Source organism: Urocampus carinirostris, chromosome 12 (assembly GCF_059441175.1).
Source record: "Urocampus carinirostris isolate Australia breed hairy pipefish chromosome 12, RoL_Ucar_1.0, whole genome shotgun sequence".
Classification (NCBI taxonomy): Eukaryota; Metazoa; Chordata; class Actinopteri; order Syngnathiformes; family Syngnathidae; genus Urocampus; species Urocampus carinirostris.
Window position 1 is genome coordinate 33,186,629 of NC_142360.1, and position 16,166 is coordinate 33,202,794.

The window sequence follows — 16,166 nt, forward strand, 5'->3', positions numbered from 1 at the left end:
CACCTGAAATGCATGTCTTTGGAATGTGGGAGGAAACCGGAGTGCCCGGAGGAAACCCACCCAAGCACGGGGAGAACATACAAACTCCGCACAGGAAGTCCGGTAGCTGGATTTGAACCCACACAGGAGGTTCCCAAGACCTTAGAAATGTGCCGCAAACGCGCTAACCCGCTTTTAGCATATTCATTAAAACTCTGTGTAGTATAGTAATTTAACTGACATCAACTAGGGATAATAAGGTTATTATTTGAATCATTTCGCAAATGAATAACTTTTCGGTGGCACAATTGCTTTTTAATGTTGTTCTTGTTGTCAAAGGCTAAGTGCTGAAAAGTTCAAATCTCCTGGGGTCTTGTTCACGTGTGAGAGCAGGATGGAGCTTATCGGTCTATTGTTGTGAAGGAAAAGCTGATGCTGTGGCCCATGGACGGATAACAAATGACAAAGCGTGGGTGACTGTGTTTAAGGTGATGGTGGCGTGGAAACGGCAGAAGAAGCCGTGGAGCCTGCAGAGCCGGACCTCAATGCATTGTGTACCGACATGTTTGAAAAGATGGCCGTCTTTCTTCAAGGAGAACTCACAGGTATTCTAAAATTACATTTACAGACTAATATTTTTTTCCTCCACCCAGAACAGTCATGGGGCCGTGTAGCTTCTTTTTGTGACCCCATTCTCATGATCATTGTTTCAGCCACTTGCGAGGATTACCGTCTGCTGGAGAACATGAACAAACTTACAAGTTTGAAGTACATGGAGATGAAAGATATCAGCATCAACATAAGTCGAAATTTGCTGGATCTCAACAACAAGTGTGAGTCATGCTACAAATAATTAGTAACATCGTATTGATAGTTTGTATTTTCATGTTTTTCACTTTTGTATATGTTCTTAGATGCCAGCCTTCAGCCCCACTTGGACCAGATAAATCAGATTGAAGAACAAGTGTCTTCTTTGGAACAAGCTGCTTATAAATTGGACGCATATTCCAAAAAACTAGGTGAGACCTACAGGTCCCAGACCAATTTACCATTACCGTAAATTCTGGACTATAGAGCGCACCTGATTATAAGCCGCACCCACCACATTTCAAGAGGAAAACCGATTTTGTACTTACACAAGCCGCACCTGTATATAAGCCGCATGCGCCCACTTTAAAAAAATGTAACACAAAATTAACCCAGACCCGACTTTAAATCTCGCGATTGTAACTGAATATCTTTCATTAAAGTAAGCAGTCCAAAAATCACAGCCGCTAAATGAACGTGAACTGATACCGGTACTTAAGGTTTGATGCAGACCGGCAGAGTCCGGTTCCCGTTGAAAGTAATCCAAAGAAAAAAGTGTATATTTCCAAAGGTAAGGGTGGGGAAAAATATATATTCACTATTGTCCCCCGTGTCCACAAACACTCACCTTTACCGGTCCCCACTTCCCGTCAGCCCGCGTTTGTTACGCCCCTTCTTTTTAATTCGCCCGTCCAAAACATATCAGAATAAATGTCCAAAATAAATACATTACAAAAATATACAGTTGCAAATACATATTATACATGGTTACACATATTTACAAAAAAAGACTGTACAGGGCAGTTTTCAAAGCTTTAATAATAATAATATAACTTTCATTGCCCAATTTCGTTGTCACAATATGTTAACCCATTTTGTAACAATGACAATAAAGGTATATTCTATTCTATTCTATCCCAAACGGTGCCTGCGACAGGTAGCAACACGCTCGCAAGTCAGTAAACGGGTCTGTTAAAAAAACATACCGTACTTCACTGTAAACCGTCCTCATCTTCCTCCTTAAAACTGAAGCCATCAAAGTCGTCTTCCTCAGTGTCGGAAAGAAACAGTGTCATATAGATGTCGTCCCACGCTCCCGCAGCCTCACTCGTGCTGTCACTGTCGCTGGTGTGCCCTCCTCTCCGTCACGGCTTTTCGGAACCCGTTGGTGATGGTGGATTTTTTGATGCTGCCCCACGCTGTCAGGATCCACTGGCAGACTTGCGAAAAAGTTGCCTTTCGCATGCGGCCAGTTTTAATGAAAGATTTCTCGCCTCTAGTCAAGCCAAGAAGTTGCAGTCTTCCTCGGCGCATATATTCCAGCGGTCTAAATCTTGCCTTTTGTACTCGAGCGTCGCTGGCGGCCGTTTGAAAATTGGCCGCATCACTGAATAAGCAGCAGGGTTGAAAGTTTGGGGAAAAAGTCGCGGCTTATAGTCCGGAATTTACGGTAACTTATATGTAACAATATTGAAGCCATTTGACATGTATTTTTAGAATTGTATATAGTTTTGAATAATTGTATAAGCCCCAAACACTGATAAGCTTTTAACGGTCCTCCCTCACAAATAACTAAGTAATTTAGTTGAAAATAAGCTACTATGTTGAGGGCCTATTTGAAGCGGTCTCTCTAATTTTATCCAGCTTTAATAATTTTAGTGCCTTGTTAATGCATGGTTGAAACACACTTCACTATATAAAAATTTAAAACGTATATTTTTACCTCCAAAACAAACTTCTCTGCATAAAGACTGTTTTATGCTATCTGGCATTTCAAAGTAATTTACTATGACTTGCACATTTTCTGAAGCAGGCATATCGCCAAGATTGATTTTTTTTTTTTAATCCAGCTCTTGTAATCCCAAAATGTATTCATCTGTACATTTACACAATTGGGTGAGAAATCTTACAAAAAACGAAGTATAGTAAATTTGTAAACATTTAACTGATTTCATAATAATAAGTCTTATGGAAAAGACTGAATGTTTGTGTAGGGCCTCCAGCAGGTGGCAGTATTGAACCAAAAATCAGTGTGTTTTAAACTCTCTGCATGTCTTTTTCCCTTCTTTTTGCAGAGGCCAGATTCAAAAAATTGGAGAAGCGATGAAGACCACCATCAGGATAATATAGCTTTTCGTCTGTTGCATAGTCAAACACCACTTGACGTCCACTTTGGGGACTGGAAGGCTGATGGACGCCAACTGACATTTGAAGCCACTTAAACTCGTATAAAATGGGTTATTGAGGAGGGAGCAACGGCGCAAGGCGCCAGTGTTTGGGTTTATATTTGAACACTCTTATCACCGAATGACAAGGCAAATGCTGTACAAAAGTGAGTGTGCACTTAACTTCAAAAGCAACAACCTCCTCTTGGCTGCATGGCGAACAGGAGCATGGACCCTAGACTTATTTCGTCCATTATGGAATGCTAGATGAAGCATATTGAGAGTTCACTGAAGGCCAACCTCCCTGAACAGTATTTATTACCATTTAATGTTCACTGATATTAAACAAGATTTATTTTAAAGTAGACCTGTGATGCTTGCTTAATTGTGCTTCGCCCTTCATTGCCACAAATGTTGAATGTACTACCGTAAATTTCGGACTATAAGCCGCTACTTTTTCCCCAAACTTTCAACCCTGCGGCTTATTCAGTGTTGCGGCCAATTTATGTAATTCTTCTAACGGCTGCCAGCGGCACTCGAATACAGAAGGTAAGATTTAGACCGGTGGAATACATGCGCCGAGGAAGACTCCAACTTCACTAAAACTGGCCGCATGCGAAAGGCAACTTTTTTGCAAGTCTGCCAGTGGATCCTGACAGCGTGGGGCAGCATCAAAAAAATCCACCATCGCCAACGGGTTCCGAAAAGCTGGTCTGCTGCGTGACTGAGAGGAGGGCACAGAATCAGGAGTGGATGGGAGCGTGGGACGACGTCTATATGACAAAGTTTCTTTCCGACACTGAGGAAGACGACTTTGATGGCTACAGTTCTAAGGAGGAAGATGAGGACGGTTTACTGTGATTTTTACAAGTGCGGTATGTTTTTTTAATAGACCCGTTTACTGTGTTGCGAGCGTGTTGCTACCATTAACTGCCCTGTCAGGCAGGGCAGTTAATGGTAGCAATTTGGGATGAAATTCGGACTTAAATTGGGAATTTGGGATGAAAGTTATATTATTATTATCATTAAAGCTTTGAAAACTCTCGGTGTACCGACTTTCTTTGTAAATATGTGTAACCTATGTATCATATGTATTTGCAACTGTTTATTTTGTAACGTATCTATTTGAGACACTTATTCTGATATGTTTTGCATGGGCGAATTAAAGAGGGGCAGAACAAACTGGGTGACTAGGAGTGGGGTAAAAATGGGTACCCGGAATCTGCAGATCTACATCTAACCTTAAGTACCGGTATCATTTTCCCGGCTGTGATTTTTGGACTGTGTACTTCAATGAAGGACATCTAGTTTCAATCGCGGGACTTGAAGTCGGGTTTGGATTAATTTTGTGTTTTGAGTTACATTTTATAATGTGGGCGCATGCGGCTTATATACAGGTGCGGCTTGTATATGTACAAAATCGGTTTTCCTCTTAAAATGTGGTGGGTGCGGCTTATAATCAGATGCGCTCTATAGTCCGGAATTTACGGTACTTTGCAAAGATGATGATCTTATTTATATTTGTATTTGTAATGGCTGAAGCAAAAAAACTCAATGCTGTTGTTGCAGTGTTGACTCATGATCCTAACTGCTCCTGACTCATCCTAATTACCACCAGAGAATACGTGTATATACGTTTATGCTCGCGTGTGTTTGTGTAAGGCCTAATCTAAACCAGGTCCCTGTCATTAGTTCAACTGGGGCCCCAACACACAGAGGGAACTCATTATTCATACTGTAAAGTTATTTACTGTTTCACTGTCATCCAATACATGTCTACTCCCCTCCTTCCACCCCCCTTTCTGCTTGTTTGGGAGCCCCTCCGGTTGCAAGTCTCCCAGCGGCTTTTAAATCTGGCTCTATTCAATATTGTTTTGCCCCACTGCACGGGATGCGAGTAGTCTGAGTACAGAGAATGCAAGTATCATTAAATAGGCAGGATTACTAGGTATTTATATTGAATGAATGAAAACTTTATTCGAACATCAAAATAAAAAACAGAACAAAAACTAACTCAACAACAAAATGTTACATAATATGTTGGAAAAGGGGTAGTAAGAAGCAAATGCTTATATTACCTTCCCCTTCATCTTCCCCACCAAATATACCAATGATATAACAACGAATGTAATATTAATAATAACAGTTTTGATATAAAAATAGCAACAATAACACAAAGTTAACAGGACTCACTATTCCTAATCTCCCGCACCGCTCATACCCAATGTTCCCTCTAATTTTCCACGGGTCTGAGCGTTCACACAAAGTCAGTGAGCAACGCTTGAAACAACAGTGAGCAACAGCAATCCCAAGTGTGGCAACTAAATCATTATCAAACATGTCCAAAACTTGACATCAAGTTACATTTTGCTGAGTTTCCGGCAATGCAAAATTATTTTTCACTTTTGAATGAATTGACGAATGTACGATTGCAAAGCTTGTACGGCCTACAAACGTCATTTGTTTTTACAATAATTCTTTCACAAGATTTCCATTTCTTTTGTTTCCTGGTATCTTTTGTCGCATAATACTAAAATTTTTGGGGGCTTATTTAGTAGGTTGCACGATACGCAACTGTATTTAATCACATTTTTTTAGTGGAAGTACAATGTTGGCAACAAGATTGACACAAACTTTTTCTTCTTTTTCCCAGTTTTTTTTCTAGTTTTTTTTAAATTCCTTTAAAAAAATCTCATTGTGTTTATTTTTTCCTAGCTGTTACTTTTTTCTTTTTGATCTCTATTTACTTTTTTTCCTTTCTTTCTTTCTTCTTTTTTATGGCTATTTTTCTGAATTTTTCCTTCTTTTTTCTCTTCCTTTTTTTCTCAGCTTTTCACTACTTTTTCATTTTGGTATTTTTTTCTTTTTTTGTATTCCCCCCTTCCTTTAAGTCATTTTGTGCACAATTTTGCATAATATTTGGTCGTGTAGGGATTAAAGAAGCAAAAACAACCTTAAGAGCCGTTTGGGACCCGAAAGAGACAGTTCTTTTTAGTGAGCCGAGGCGAAGAAGCCGGTTCTCGAAAAACTACTGACTTTACTCAACTTCGTTCTACTTCGACATTTTACCTTTATGCACTGTAACTTTGACTTCATTCGCTTCTTAATTAGCAATTTCGAGCCCTGATTTTTGTGAGCTGGCTAGATTTTCTTGTGCGCGGAAAAGCTCTGAGTAGTGCGCAATTGCGCACACACACAGCTTAGAGGGAACATAGCGCTGGATGGATTTTCTTGTGCACTGAGTATGTGCGGGCAGTGCGCGATTGCGCACGCGCGCAGCTTAGTGGGAACATTGCTCATACCCCACCCTCCTTATCTCTGTATTCCGCCAGGAATGTTGATTTGAATCTAAACCTGAACAAGTGAATAGTTGGACGCCGTTTGATCTCGTCTTGCAATCCCTTCCAAAGCTTGACTCCACACACAGACACACACATAATTTTCCTAGTGGTTCTCACCTTTGGGATTATAATTTCACGACAGTCCCTTAAGTTATAACTTCCCTCTTTCCGAGTGAATAATTTTTGGATGCTTTCTGGCACTGTGTTTTTGACCTTAAATAGCAGTTGTGCAGTGAAAAATTTTACTAAATCATCTAATTTTAAAAATTTGGACTGCAGGAATAAAATATTAGTATGCTCTCGATATCCTACCCTGTGAATGGTTCTAATTGCACGTTTTTGGAGGATAAAAAGTGGCTGTAGTGAACTTTTGTAATTATTCCCCCAGACTTCTGCACAATATGTTAAGTATGGAAGAACTAGAGAACAATATAATAAATTACAATGCATTGTAGTTTGAAAGGAATTTGTTTTTTTTTGGGATCAAGGGATCCCAGTTCGAATCCCGGCTCGTCCGTGTTACATGTCGAAGTGTCCTTGGGTAAGACACTGAACCCCTGATACCCCCAATAAGCAGGTTAGCGCCTTAAATGGCTGCAAGGCCGCTATTGGGAAATGTGGAGCACATTGTAAAGCGCTTTGGGAAGTCATTGCCTTGAAAAGCGCTATATAAATGCAGATCATTTCATTTCATTTCATAAACCACTCTGTAGTGCTACCAAAACACACTCTCCATTTTGACCCCTAGAGTCGTCTCCAAATGTTTAGTTCCCAATGTTTTTAGGCCCACTAACTCTTCATCAGATCATTACAGTGGGACCTCGCTACTTCGCAGTTCCACGTTCGCGGTTCCACGTTCGCGGGTTCAGAGCTTTGCGGGTCTAAAAAATAATAATCTCATCTCATCTCATCAGCCGTATCGCTTATCCTCATTAGGGTCGCGGGGGGGCTGGAGCCCATCCCAGCCATCTCCGGGCAGTGGGCAGGGGACACCCTGAACTGGTTGCCAGCCAATCGCAGGGCACACAGGGACAGACAACTCATTCGCTCATTCACACCTAGGGACAATTTGGACCGGCCAATTCACCTGAAATGCATAAAATAATTTTTAAAAAAAAAATGTTTTTTTTTTTTTTAAAGCATTTTTGAAGGGGCGTCGCTACTTTGCGGATTTTCACTTTTCGCGGGTGGTTTCGGTCTCCCTTTACTGCGATAACCGAGGGATTACTGTATATAAATTAGTATCTGCCGCCACCTAGAGGATATGGCAAATATGACTTGGTCGGCTGAAGACTGAGACCCTAGATCAAGGCTTTCAAGCAGACAGCCCGCGGGCCGGATTAGGCCGCTAAGGGATGGAATCGGGCCCGCGAGACGACGCCCGGAGGAGTGCAAGAAAAAAACCCAATGATGTTGCTCTCACAAATGCTGTACTTGTATTTCTTTCTCTCTCTCTCTCACTCAATGTCTCTTTCTCTTTAAATCTCTCTCTTTCTCTCTGTCTTTTTACATTCTTTTGCTCCCTCCATTTTTCCTTTTCTCTCTTGTTTTCCCCTTCTCTCATTCTCTCCCTTTCTATTTCTCCTTGGATTTCTTTCTTTCCCCCTCTCTCTTTTTTGTTCTCACTCTTTTTTCTCTCTCTCCCTTTCTGTCTTTCTTTGTCCCACCCTCTCCTTTTATGTCCCTCTCTCTGTTATTTCTCATCTCATCTCATCTCATTAGCCGTACCGCTTATCCTCATTAGGGTCGCGGGGCTCATCAGCTGCACCGCTTATCCGCAGTAGGGTCGCGGGGGTGCTGGAGCCCATCCCAGCAATCATCGGGCAGTGGGCAGGGGACACCCTGAACTGGTTGCCAGCCAATCGCAGGGCACACGGGGACAGACAACTCACTCACTCATTCACACCTAGGGACATTTTGGACCGGCCAATTCACCTGAAATGCATGTTTTTGGAATGTGGGAGGAAACCGGAGTGCCCGGAGGAAACCCACGCAAGCACGGGGAGAACATACAAACTCCGCACAGGAAGTCTGGAGCTGGATTTGAACCCACGCAGGAGGTTCCCAAGACATGAACTGTGCCGCACATGCGCTAACCACTGCGCCGCCGTGCTGCCTTCTGTTATTTCTTTCTCTCTTTTTTTTCCTTTCGGATCTCCGGCCCCTGAGAGAATGTTCTATCGTGTGGCCCCTGAGTTCAAATGAGTTTGACACCCCTGCCCTAGATACCAACAATTATTAACTTCTGAGTAATTATATTAAACAGGACAATTTCATTTGGCAAAGCAGACACGTTCTCACGGCACGCTAGTCTGCCGCGGAACGCTGGTTGAAAAATTCTGAACTATCTGTCCCGTTGTTGTAATTTTGTTTGTTTTACTTCCTTTTTCTTCCCACAATAATGGGTCCCAAGAAAGTTATAAGGGGAAGTGGAAAACTGTGTCAACAAAAATTGGCTGAGGGAAAAGATTGCAAAATGCAAAAATATTGTATGAGTGTCTGCCATTAAAGCACTGCTTGAAGGTTCATTCAATGGTTTAAAATGTTATATTCTCTAGCTTTTTGATCTTTTGTCTACCCAATTACTTATCGTTAAGTTACCCAATCCTTTTTAATATTTGGGTACAAACTTTTTTTAGTATGCTGCGATTTTGAGCAGTCTAAGTGGGTCATTTATATGTCATGTAGGCTTATATGCGAGTAAGTCGTTTTGGATTATCTAGTAATTTTTTTTAAAAGAAATGGGTTAATATAGTCTATTATTAGATACATTTGAAAAGTCAATTCTTTCCCCCCCTCTGATTTTTTTCCTTTTAGCTTGTCATTAGGGTGGAATGATTTGTCCTCAAGTCAGACAAGTTTAGAACCACTGCATTTAGGTATTCACGTAGTACAACATTAATATAATTTGAGTCAAAATTAGTGTGTAATAGAGCTTCTGCTTGTCATGATTATCCAATGTCGGAGACTATTTTATAGAATAATAATTGTTTGGGGGGCAGCACGGCGGCGCTGTGGTTAGCGCGTGTGCGGTACTGTTCTGAGGTTGCGAGATCAAACCCCCTGTGTGGAGTTTGCATGTTCTCCCCGTTCTTGCGTGGGTTTCCTCCAGGCACTCCGGTTTTCTCCCACATTCAAAAAACATGCTTGTCAGGTTAATTGGTCGGTCCAAATTGTCCCTGGGAGTGAATGAGCGAATGAGTTGTCTGTCCCTGTGTGCCCTGCGATTGGCTGGCAACCAGTTCAGGGTGTCCCCTGCCCAGTGCCCGAAGATAGCTGAAATGGGCTCCAGCACCCCCGCGACCCTACTGAGGATAAGCGGTGCAGATAATGGATGGATGGATGGATAATTGTATGGATAATTTTTGGTCTTGGATAAGGATTCTTTTATTTTTTCAATACTTTTTTTCTTCAGTGATCAATTGTGTTTTTTATTTTAATTCTTTTGGTGCATCAAAATTTAAAAAAAATGGTAGATTTCGCATCTTTATCTAAAAGTTTAAATGTACTTTATCCAATCTAGATCCAAACTATCTAAACTACTTTATAATCTCGATTTATGTCTGTATGTTACTTCTAGGCTCTGAAACTGTCAGACTGATTTTTGTGAAAATGAACACAGGCGTACTCTAGGCCTTTGCAAGTGTCTTTAGCTAGGTTTTGTGTCAAGGCACGCCCAATAAATACCAACAAAACCGATAAACATCTGCATTTGTGGGGACCCCAACGCCACCTGTCGGCCAAATTGGGCCGCAGGTCCCAACCACCGACCACTCTGGGCAGCTGAATTCAATCTTTTTTATTTTTTTAAGTGGTCTGAGCCAAAGTAGTAAATAAATTATGCTTTTGAGCACTTGTATTCGGTTGCAGTACATCATACAGCAACCTTTTGTGGTTAAATATTACAAACTGTTCCTTTAAATAACATTGAATATGCGACCGGGCACAAGAAATTTGGTTCTTATAACATAATGAAAAGGTTTCTGTTTTGACAGCTGTAAACTGGAATCAAAATCAGAATTTGGCAGATCGTTTTTAATCTTGTGGCGGTCTTGCAACCACAATGATTTACTATTTGCCAGTTTTGTCTTCTCATGGGATCATATTCCAACACAGTTCTCTTTTACTTGCTTGCACAGAACAATGGAATACATAGCAAGAATAATCGTGGCCCCAACACTATTAAACCACCAAACCAGCGCCACCAAAAAGACAAAAATACATGTCACTGATCTTCGTGTTTATGTCTCGTATTCTAGCGGCCAATGGATCTGGGAGGTATTTAAGTGTAAATATGAGCCACATGTTGAGATCTGAGAGCCCTGACTTCAAAAAGTCTCCACGAGAGGAGCATGACGAGTCTCATGAGGTCAACATTTGGCACTGCGATCACTCACACCTTCATGTACCGAGCGGCTGAATGTAAGGATGCGAGACTTCATGATACCTTTTGAAATTTGATTCCAAAAGCGCGTGCCTGCAGGTGTGTTGATCCTGGAGTGTGACGACCAACGTACTCTATTTTGATTGCGGAAAAATCTTAACGCCATTCCTCCGTTATTGTAAATCCCAAACAGGAACAGATGGGAAGACGTGTGATTGGAAAAAACTGCAAGAAAAGGGAATCTGGGTAAGTTTCATAGCTCATCTCATTAGCTGCACCGCTTATCCTCAGTAGGGTCGCGGGGGTGCTTGAGCCCATCCCAGCAATCATCGGGCAGTGGGCAGGGGACACCCTGAATTGGTTGCCAGCCAATCGCAGGGCACACAGGGACCGACAACTCGCTTGCTCATTCACACCCAGGGACAATTTGGACTGGCCAATCCACCTTAAATGCATGTCTTTGGAATGTGGGAGGAAACCGGAGTGCCCGGAGGAAACCCACGCAAGCACAGGGAGAACATACGAACTCCGCACAGGAAGTCCGGCAGCTGGATTTGAACCCACACAGGAGGTTCCCAAGACCTTAGAACTGTGCCGCACACGCCCTAACCACTGTGCCGCCGTGCTGCCCAGTTTCATAGCTGTTTCATCTAAATAAGAAGTCCCCAAAATTTTTCCTGTGAGGGCCACATAACTTTTCCCTTCTCTGATGAGGGGTCAGTTTGTAACGGAAAAAGTGTGATGATTGCAGGAGTGCCTAAATGTAAAAATATATTCTACATCTCACCTGCAAAATAGATGGTAAATGTCAGTCTCACACGACACCATTTACTTGTTGACATTAAGAGTGATTTATTGAACAAGTCTCATTAAATCACGTGAGGTCCCGTGAGACTTGCCCCAAACTCCCTTCTCTGACCTGTGAGACTATGTCATCTAATGGTGATATACTGGTACTTCACTTTTTCTGCTTTACAAAACAACACCAAAATCCCAAAATATAACATTTTAACTAGTCAGCAACCCTTGCTACGCCATAAAAAAAAGTTACTAACTAATAGTTAATAATGAAAATAGTTCATAACTAAGGAACATTTTATTGCAAAAGTCCAACTTTATTATCAAATACAAATACACATATATTAAAAAAAAAATCCAAATGCTTTCTGGTATTGTTCAGGGGGCCGGACCAAATGTGGAGGCGGGCCGTAGTTTGGGGGACCACTGATCTAAATCATACAGAGCGTGTAGAAATGTTCAATCTTAAATCTTTGACATGCAACCAATTTGAAGTAATATTTATATTTATATAAATTCATAACCTGATTTGCATAATATGCTTACAATGCACTTACAATTTAGGCCTGACTCCAAGCACCATTTGTAAATATGTTTCCCCATTCATACTGACAATCTTTTTATCTTATTTTTATTTTGCCGCGTTTATCATGGAGTGCCATGTCATCTCGTAAAATGTTCATGACGTTGTTATCAAAGACATCTTGCAAAGGTTTATTTAGTGATTGTAACACCATTTAGGGAAGTTTGTCTGGTGGTGAATGGGTCTTTATTTCATTTAGAAATGTATGCTGGCTATAGGGGGCACGGCGGCTGAGTGGTTGGCGCGTCCACGGCACAGTTCTGAGGTCATGGGATCAAATCCAGCTGCCAGCCTTCCTGTGCATGTTCTCCCCCATGCTTGCTTGGGTTTCCTCTGGGCACACCGGTTTCCACCCACATTCTAAAAACATGCATGTCAGGTTAATTAAACGGTCCATATTGTCCCTCGTTGTGAATTGGCGAGTGAGTTGTCGGTCCCTGTGTTCCCTGCGACTGGCTGGTAACCAATTCAGGGTGTGCCCTTCCCAGATAGGTGGGATGGGCTCAGGCAGCCCCGACCCTACTGAGTATAAGTGGTCCAGATCATGAATGGATGTTGGAAATAAATTGTAAAACTATAAATTGTAGGGATGCATTGAAAATATCTTTGTCTGAAACAAAAATTGTACTTTTCCTCATTTTCAGCATAAATACATGAAGTATTATATAACCCTAAAACATACATAGAGTGATGCACCCTAGGCACAGCATCAGTGATGTTACCTAGAGTCAGAGCGTTTCGGGTCTTTCAAACATCATACACTCTCACCTAGGCGACCCAGCTGGGGTTGATCAGACCCCAGCTTGGGTCCAGGTAGTGCAACCTTTCCATAGCAATAGCCACCTTGAGGTCACCTCTATGACCTCCGTAATGGCCCTCTGCCTGTAGGCCCTTGTGATACCCAATATGTCGTAAGCTCTGCAGAGAGACTGGCCAGCGATCCTTCTGCATCCCAACTCGATAGGCTCACGTCACGCTTTCCACCCGCTGCTATGGCACTCCCCCACTAGCTCAGAATATTTTGTTCTCCTTCTCTTGATGGCGTCCTCAATACAGTCCTCCCATGGAACAGTCAGTTCCAGGAAGATGACCTGTTTGGAGGCCTCTCAGATAAGCAACACGTCAGGCCGTAGTGTGGTGGTGGCAATTGATTCTGGGAGTTTCAGTTGTTTCGCCAGGTCAACTTTCATCTCCAAGTCTTTTGCTGTTGCCAGCAAGCCAGGTGAGGAAGCTTGGGCAGCTGATGGTGGCTTCTCCCCAGCCCAGATGAAAGTAATCGAGTTCTTCAATGGGTGGAGACAGTTGCATTGGCCAATCCCACAGCTGAGGGTGTTCGCAATGGCCTTCAGGACTTGGTCATAGCGCCAACGGTAGCGCCCCTCTCCCAGGGCCTTCGCACAGCCGCTGATATACTCCAGAGTCCCTCCTTTACTTTATTCCTCAGGCTCTTCAGCTTTTGCCTCAGCTGGTGGATCTTGTTAGCCCTGTTGTTCATGGTGTATGTGACCTTCACAAATTTCTTCTCCTCTAGTCCAAATCTCTCAGCTGCTGAACTCATTATGATTGTTGTAATTTTCTGCAGGCGTTGATCAGCATCACTTTTTGCTGTTGCATCAAAGATGTTATTGGCGTCTTGGTCAAACTGGAGCCACTCCTTTTCTTTGTTCGCCTGAGGCCATTTCACCCGCTGTTCTTCTGATGTTCTGAATGGGTCAATTATTGGATGTAGGGTTAAATAGACTCAGTCAACCACTAAAAAAAATACTAGAAAATCATAATGACCTAGCACCGGAGAGCTATTTTCAGAAGAGGTCTGAGGGCACCTCAGCTGTCCTTAGGGGGCACCCCATTGACCGTGGGCACCACTTGGAGCGGCAGTGGCTCAGGAGGTAGAGCGCAAGTCTTGGGATCAAGAGATCGCAGTTCAAATCCCGGCTCCTCCGTGTTACATGTCAAAGTGTCCTTGGGTAAGACACTGAACCCCTAATACCCCCAATAAGCAGGTTAGCACGGCCGCTATTGGGAAATGTGAAGCACAATACTTGAAAAGCGCTATAGAAATGCAGATCATTTCATTTAATTTCATTTCACTTTGGAGACCGCTGCTCTACCGAATACATTTTCACAGAGTCAATCCCACACCTTTTCGACTCTGAGCTGATTCAAGCAGGAAACCAGCAGAAGTGAAGGGCAGATGTAGCAAACTATTGCCATCAACTCGGTGTTCTGAAAAAGGCACAAAAAAATAAAAAACATAACAAAGCAAAAATAAAATCTAATAAAAAAATAGTAAAAAAATGTACAAAATAATTAACACTTCACATTTTCAGTTTTCTCCCCAAAATTTTATTTAGGTGTGTCCCTCATGAATTGTGTGACTAAGGCAAACAACCAATTAATAATTCACAATTAAGCCAATAAGTAGCCTGGGTTTTGCTTTGGTATAATAAATAAGCAGCGGATATTTGAGCACAATCTGTGCAGCAAATAGGTAGAAATAATATAATTTCCTTTATCTTCTGTGAAGATTCATTGGTATGATTGTTACTTACTGAGAAACCATGAATGGCTCCTTAAATACCTGTATATCTCTGGATATACTTGACTTGACTCTAATACATGCAATAACTTTTTAAAGAGTTCATAGGATCCTCGACATTATTTTGTGTCCAATTTGGTTTCTCCGGAGCTTAATGCGCTCAGACTCTATGGCACCAAGCATCTGCAAGTGCATTTAGACAACAACAAATTGCCGAGTTGATATCTACAGCCCACATGCGCCTTTGGAGATCAAAGACAGATGCAAGCAGTTTGTGATTCAATATAACTTTTAGATGCAGCATTGTACAGTATTCCAATTAATGTAAATTTGCTGCTGCTGACATATTTTACGCAAACTTGAGGTGAGTTTGCAGAATTATTAGCTTCTTTCAGAAAACCAGCACATGGCAATGGACAAGACTAGACCTTTAGGCAAGAAGTATCATTTTGAAAACTGCATGGCCAACATAAGACCTCTTTCATTGCAATTGTTCAGTAAATGTCGTTACGTTTATCGATTGCCTGTGACTGATCCAGTCCCCATCAGCCACTCATTTGATTCTGGCAGGGAGGTAACATGGAAAAGGAGCCCAATCTGACCAGAAGATGCTTTAACTGCACAAGGGACCCTTTTCTTATAGAGGCGGGGCCTCGAATGCCTGATACCACGGTGAGAGCGGAAATGTGTTTTTGTGCAAGCATGTTTATAAGTGCAATTGTGTGACCCAGCATGTTCTTTTTATTTTGAGAGAAAACAGGAAGATGATCTCACTTGAGCTATAATATAACGGTAAACATGCACATGTATATTATATGATCCCTCCCTGCCGGCTTCATCCACAGGCACCGAGCTTGAGAGCACAAAGGGAGGCATGATTGATGGCCTGACCTCTTCCCGCTCGGAGATTTGAGAGTGGACTGTAGCAACTCTAACCTTCAACAGATGTCCTCCTTTTCACATAAGTGAATTAATAAAAAATCCACAAGCTCCAGGGTCCTCCCTGAATTAAAAAAACAACTCACTCAAGAATAACTGATTCAAAAGATGCTAAAGAGATGCTGACGTTTCATTTAAAACAGCTAATTATTTGTTTGAAAAGTGAAAGTTGTTAACAAGTCTTTATCAAGACATCGAAAAGACTACCTCTTGGGGACTAAATTGCGATCCTATTGGAAAAAGTTAAGATGAAAATGGATCCGTTTACATGCAGACAATAATCAAATTGATAAGAAAACATCACCAGTATTGAAAATATGCAAAGCCATGTACACGCGCACAATTATCCAATTAGGGTCCTCGTAAGACTGCGAGTATTCCGATTGCAATGATTGTATTAGTCCTTTCATTTTCCGAATTCGAGTGAATGTATACACATTCATCACATGCAGTTTCCCTTATCTGGGTTATTTTTATGTTCCAAAGCACTGTGGGGCTTGTAGTACGACGACTCATACTTCATTTGACCCGCTAGAAAAGCCTCATGTGTATTGGTTGACTTCTCCACGACATTTCCATTTTATTTTGTGCCACAGGAGTATCCAGCTACTGTATGTAGTGGATGTTTTGG

General features: G+C 41.9%; 1 protein-coding gene across 2 annotated transcripts in view; it reads left to right on the forward strand.

Annotated features, from left to right (window-relative positions):
- The window catches only part of bloc1s2 (biogenesis of lysosomal organelles complex 1 subunit 2), a 281,661-nt gene that overhangs the window by 2,958 nt on the left and 262,537 nt on the right, over nt 1-16,166 (forward strand). Inside the window, exons 2-5 of one of the 2 annotated variants that reach the window (XR_015852283.1) lie at nt 468-584; nt 693-812; nt 894-998; nt 2,862-2,995. Coding sequence is in view for 1 of the 2 variants with exons in the window: in XM_088350337.1 (XP_088206463.1) it covers nt 468-584; nt 693-812; nt 894-998; nt 2,862-2,893 (374 nt within the window). In the remaining variant the exon portion in view is untranslated. Of the gene's footprint in view, nt 1-467; nt 585-692; nt 813-893; nt 999-2,861; nt 3,319-16,166 lie in introns of those variants that run through there. The other variant, XM_088350337.1, reaches the window with a different exon arrangement.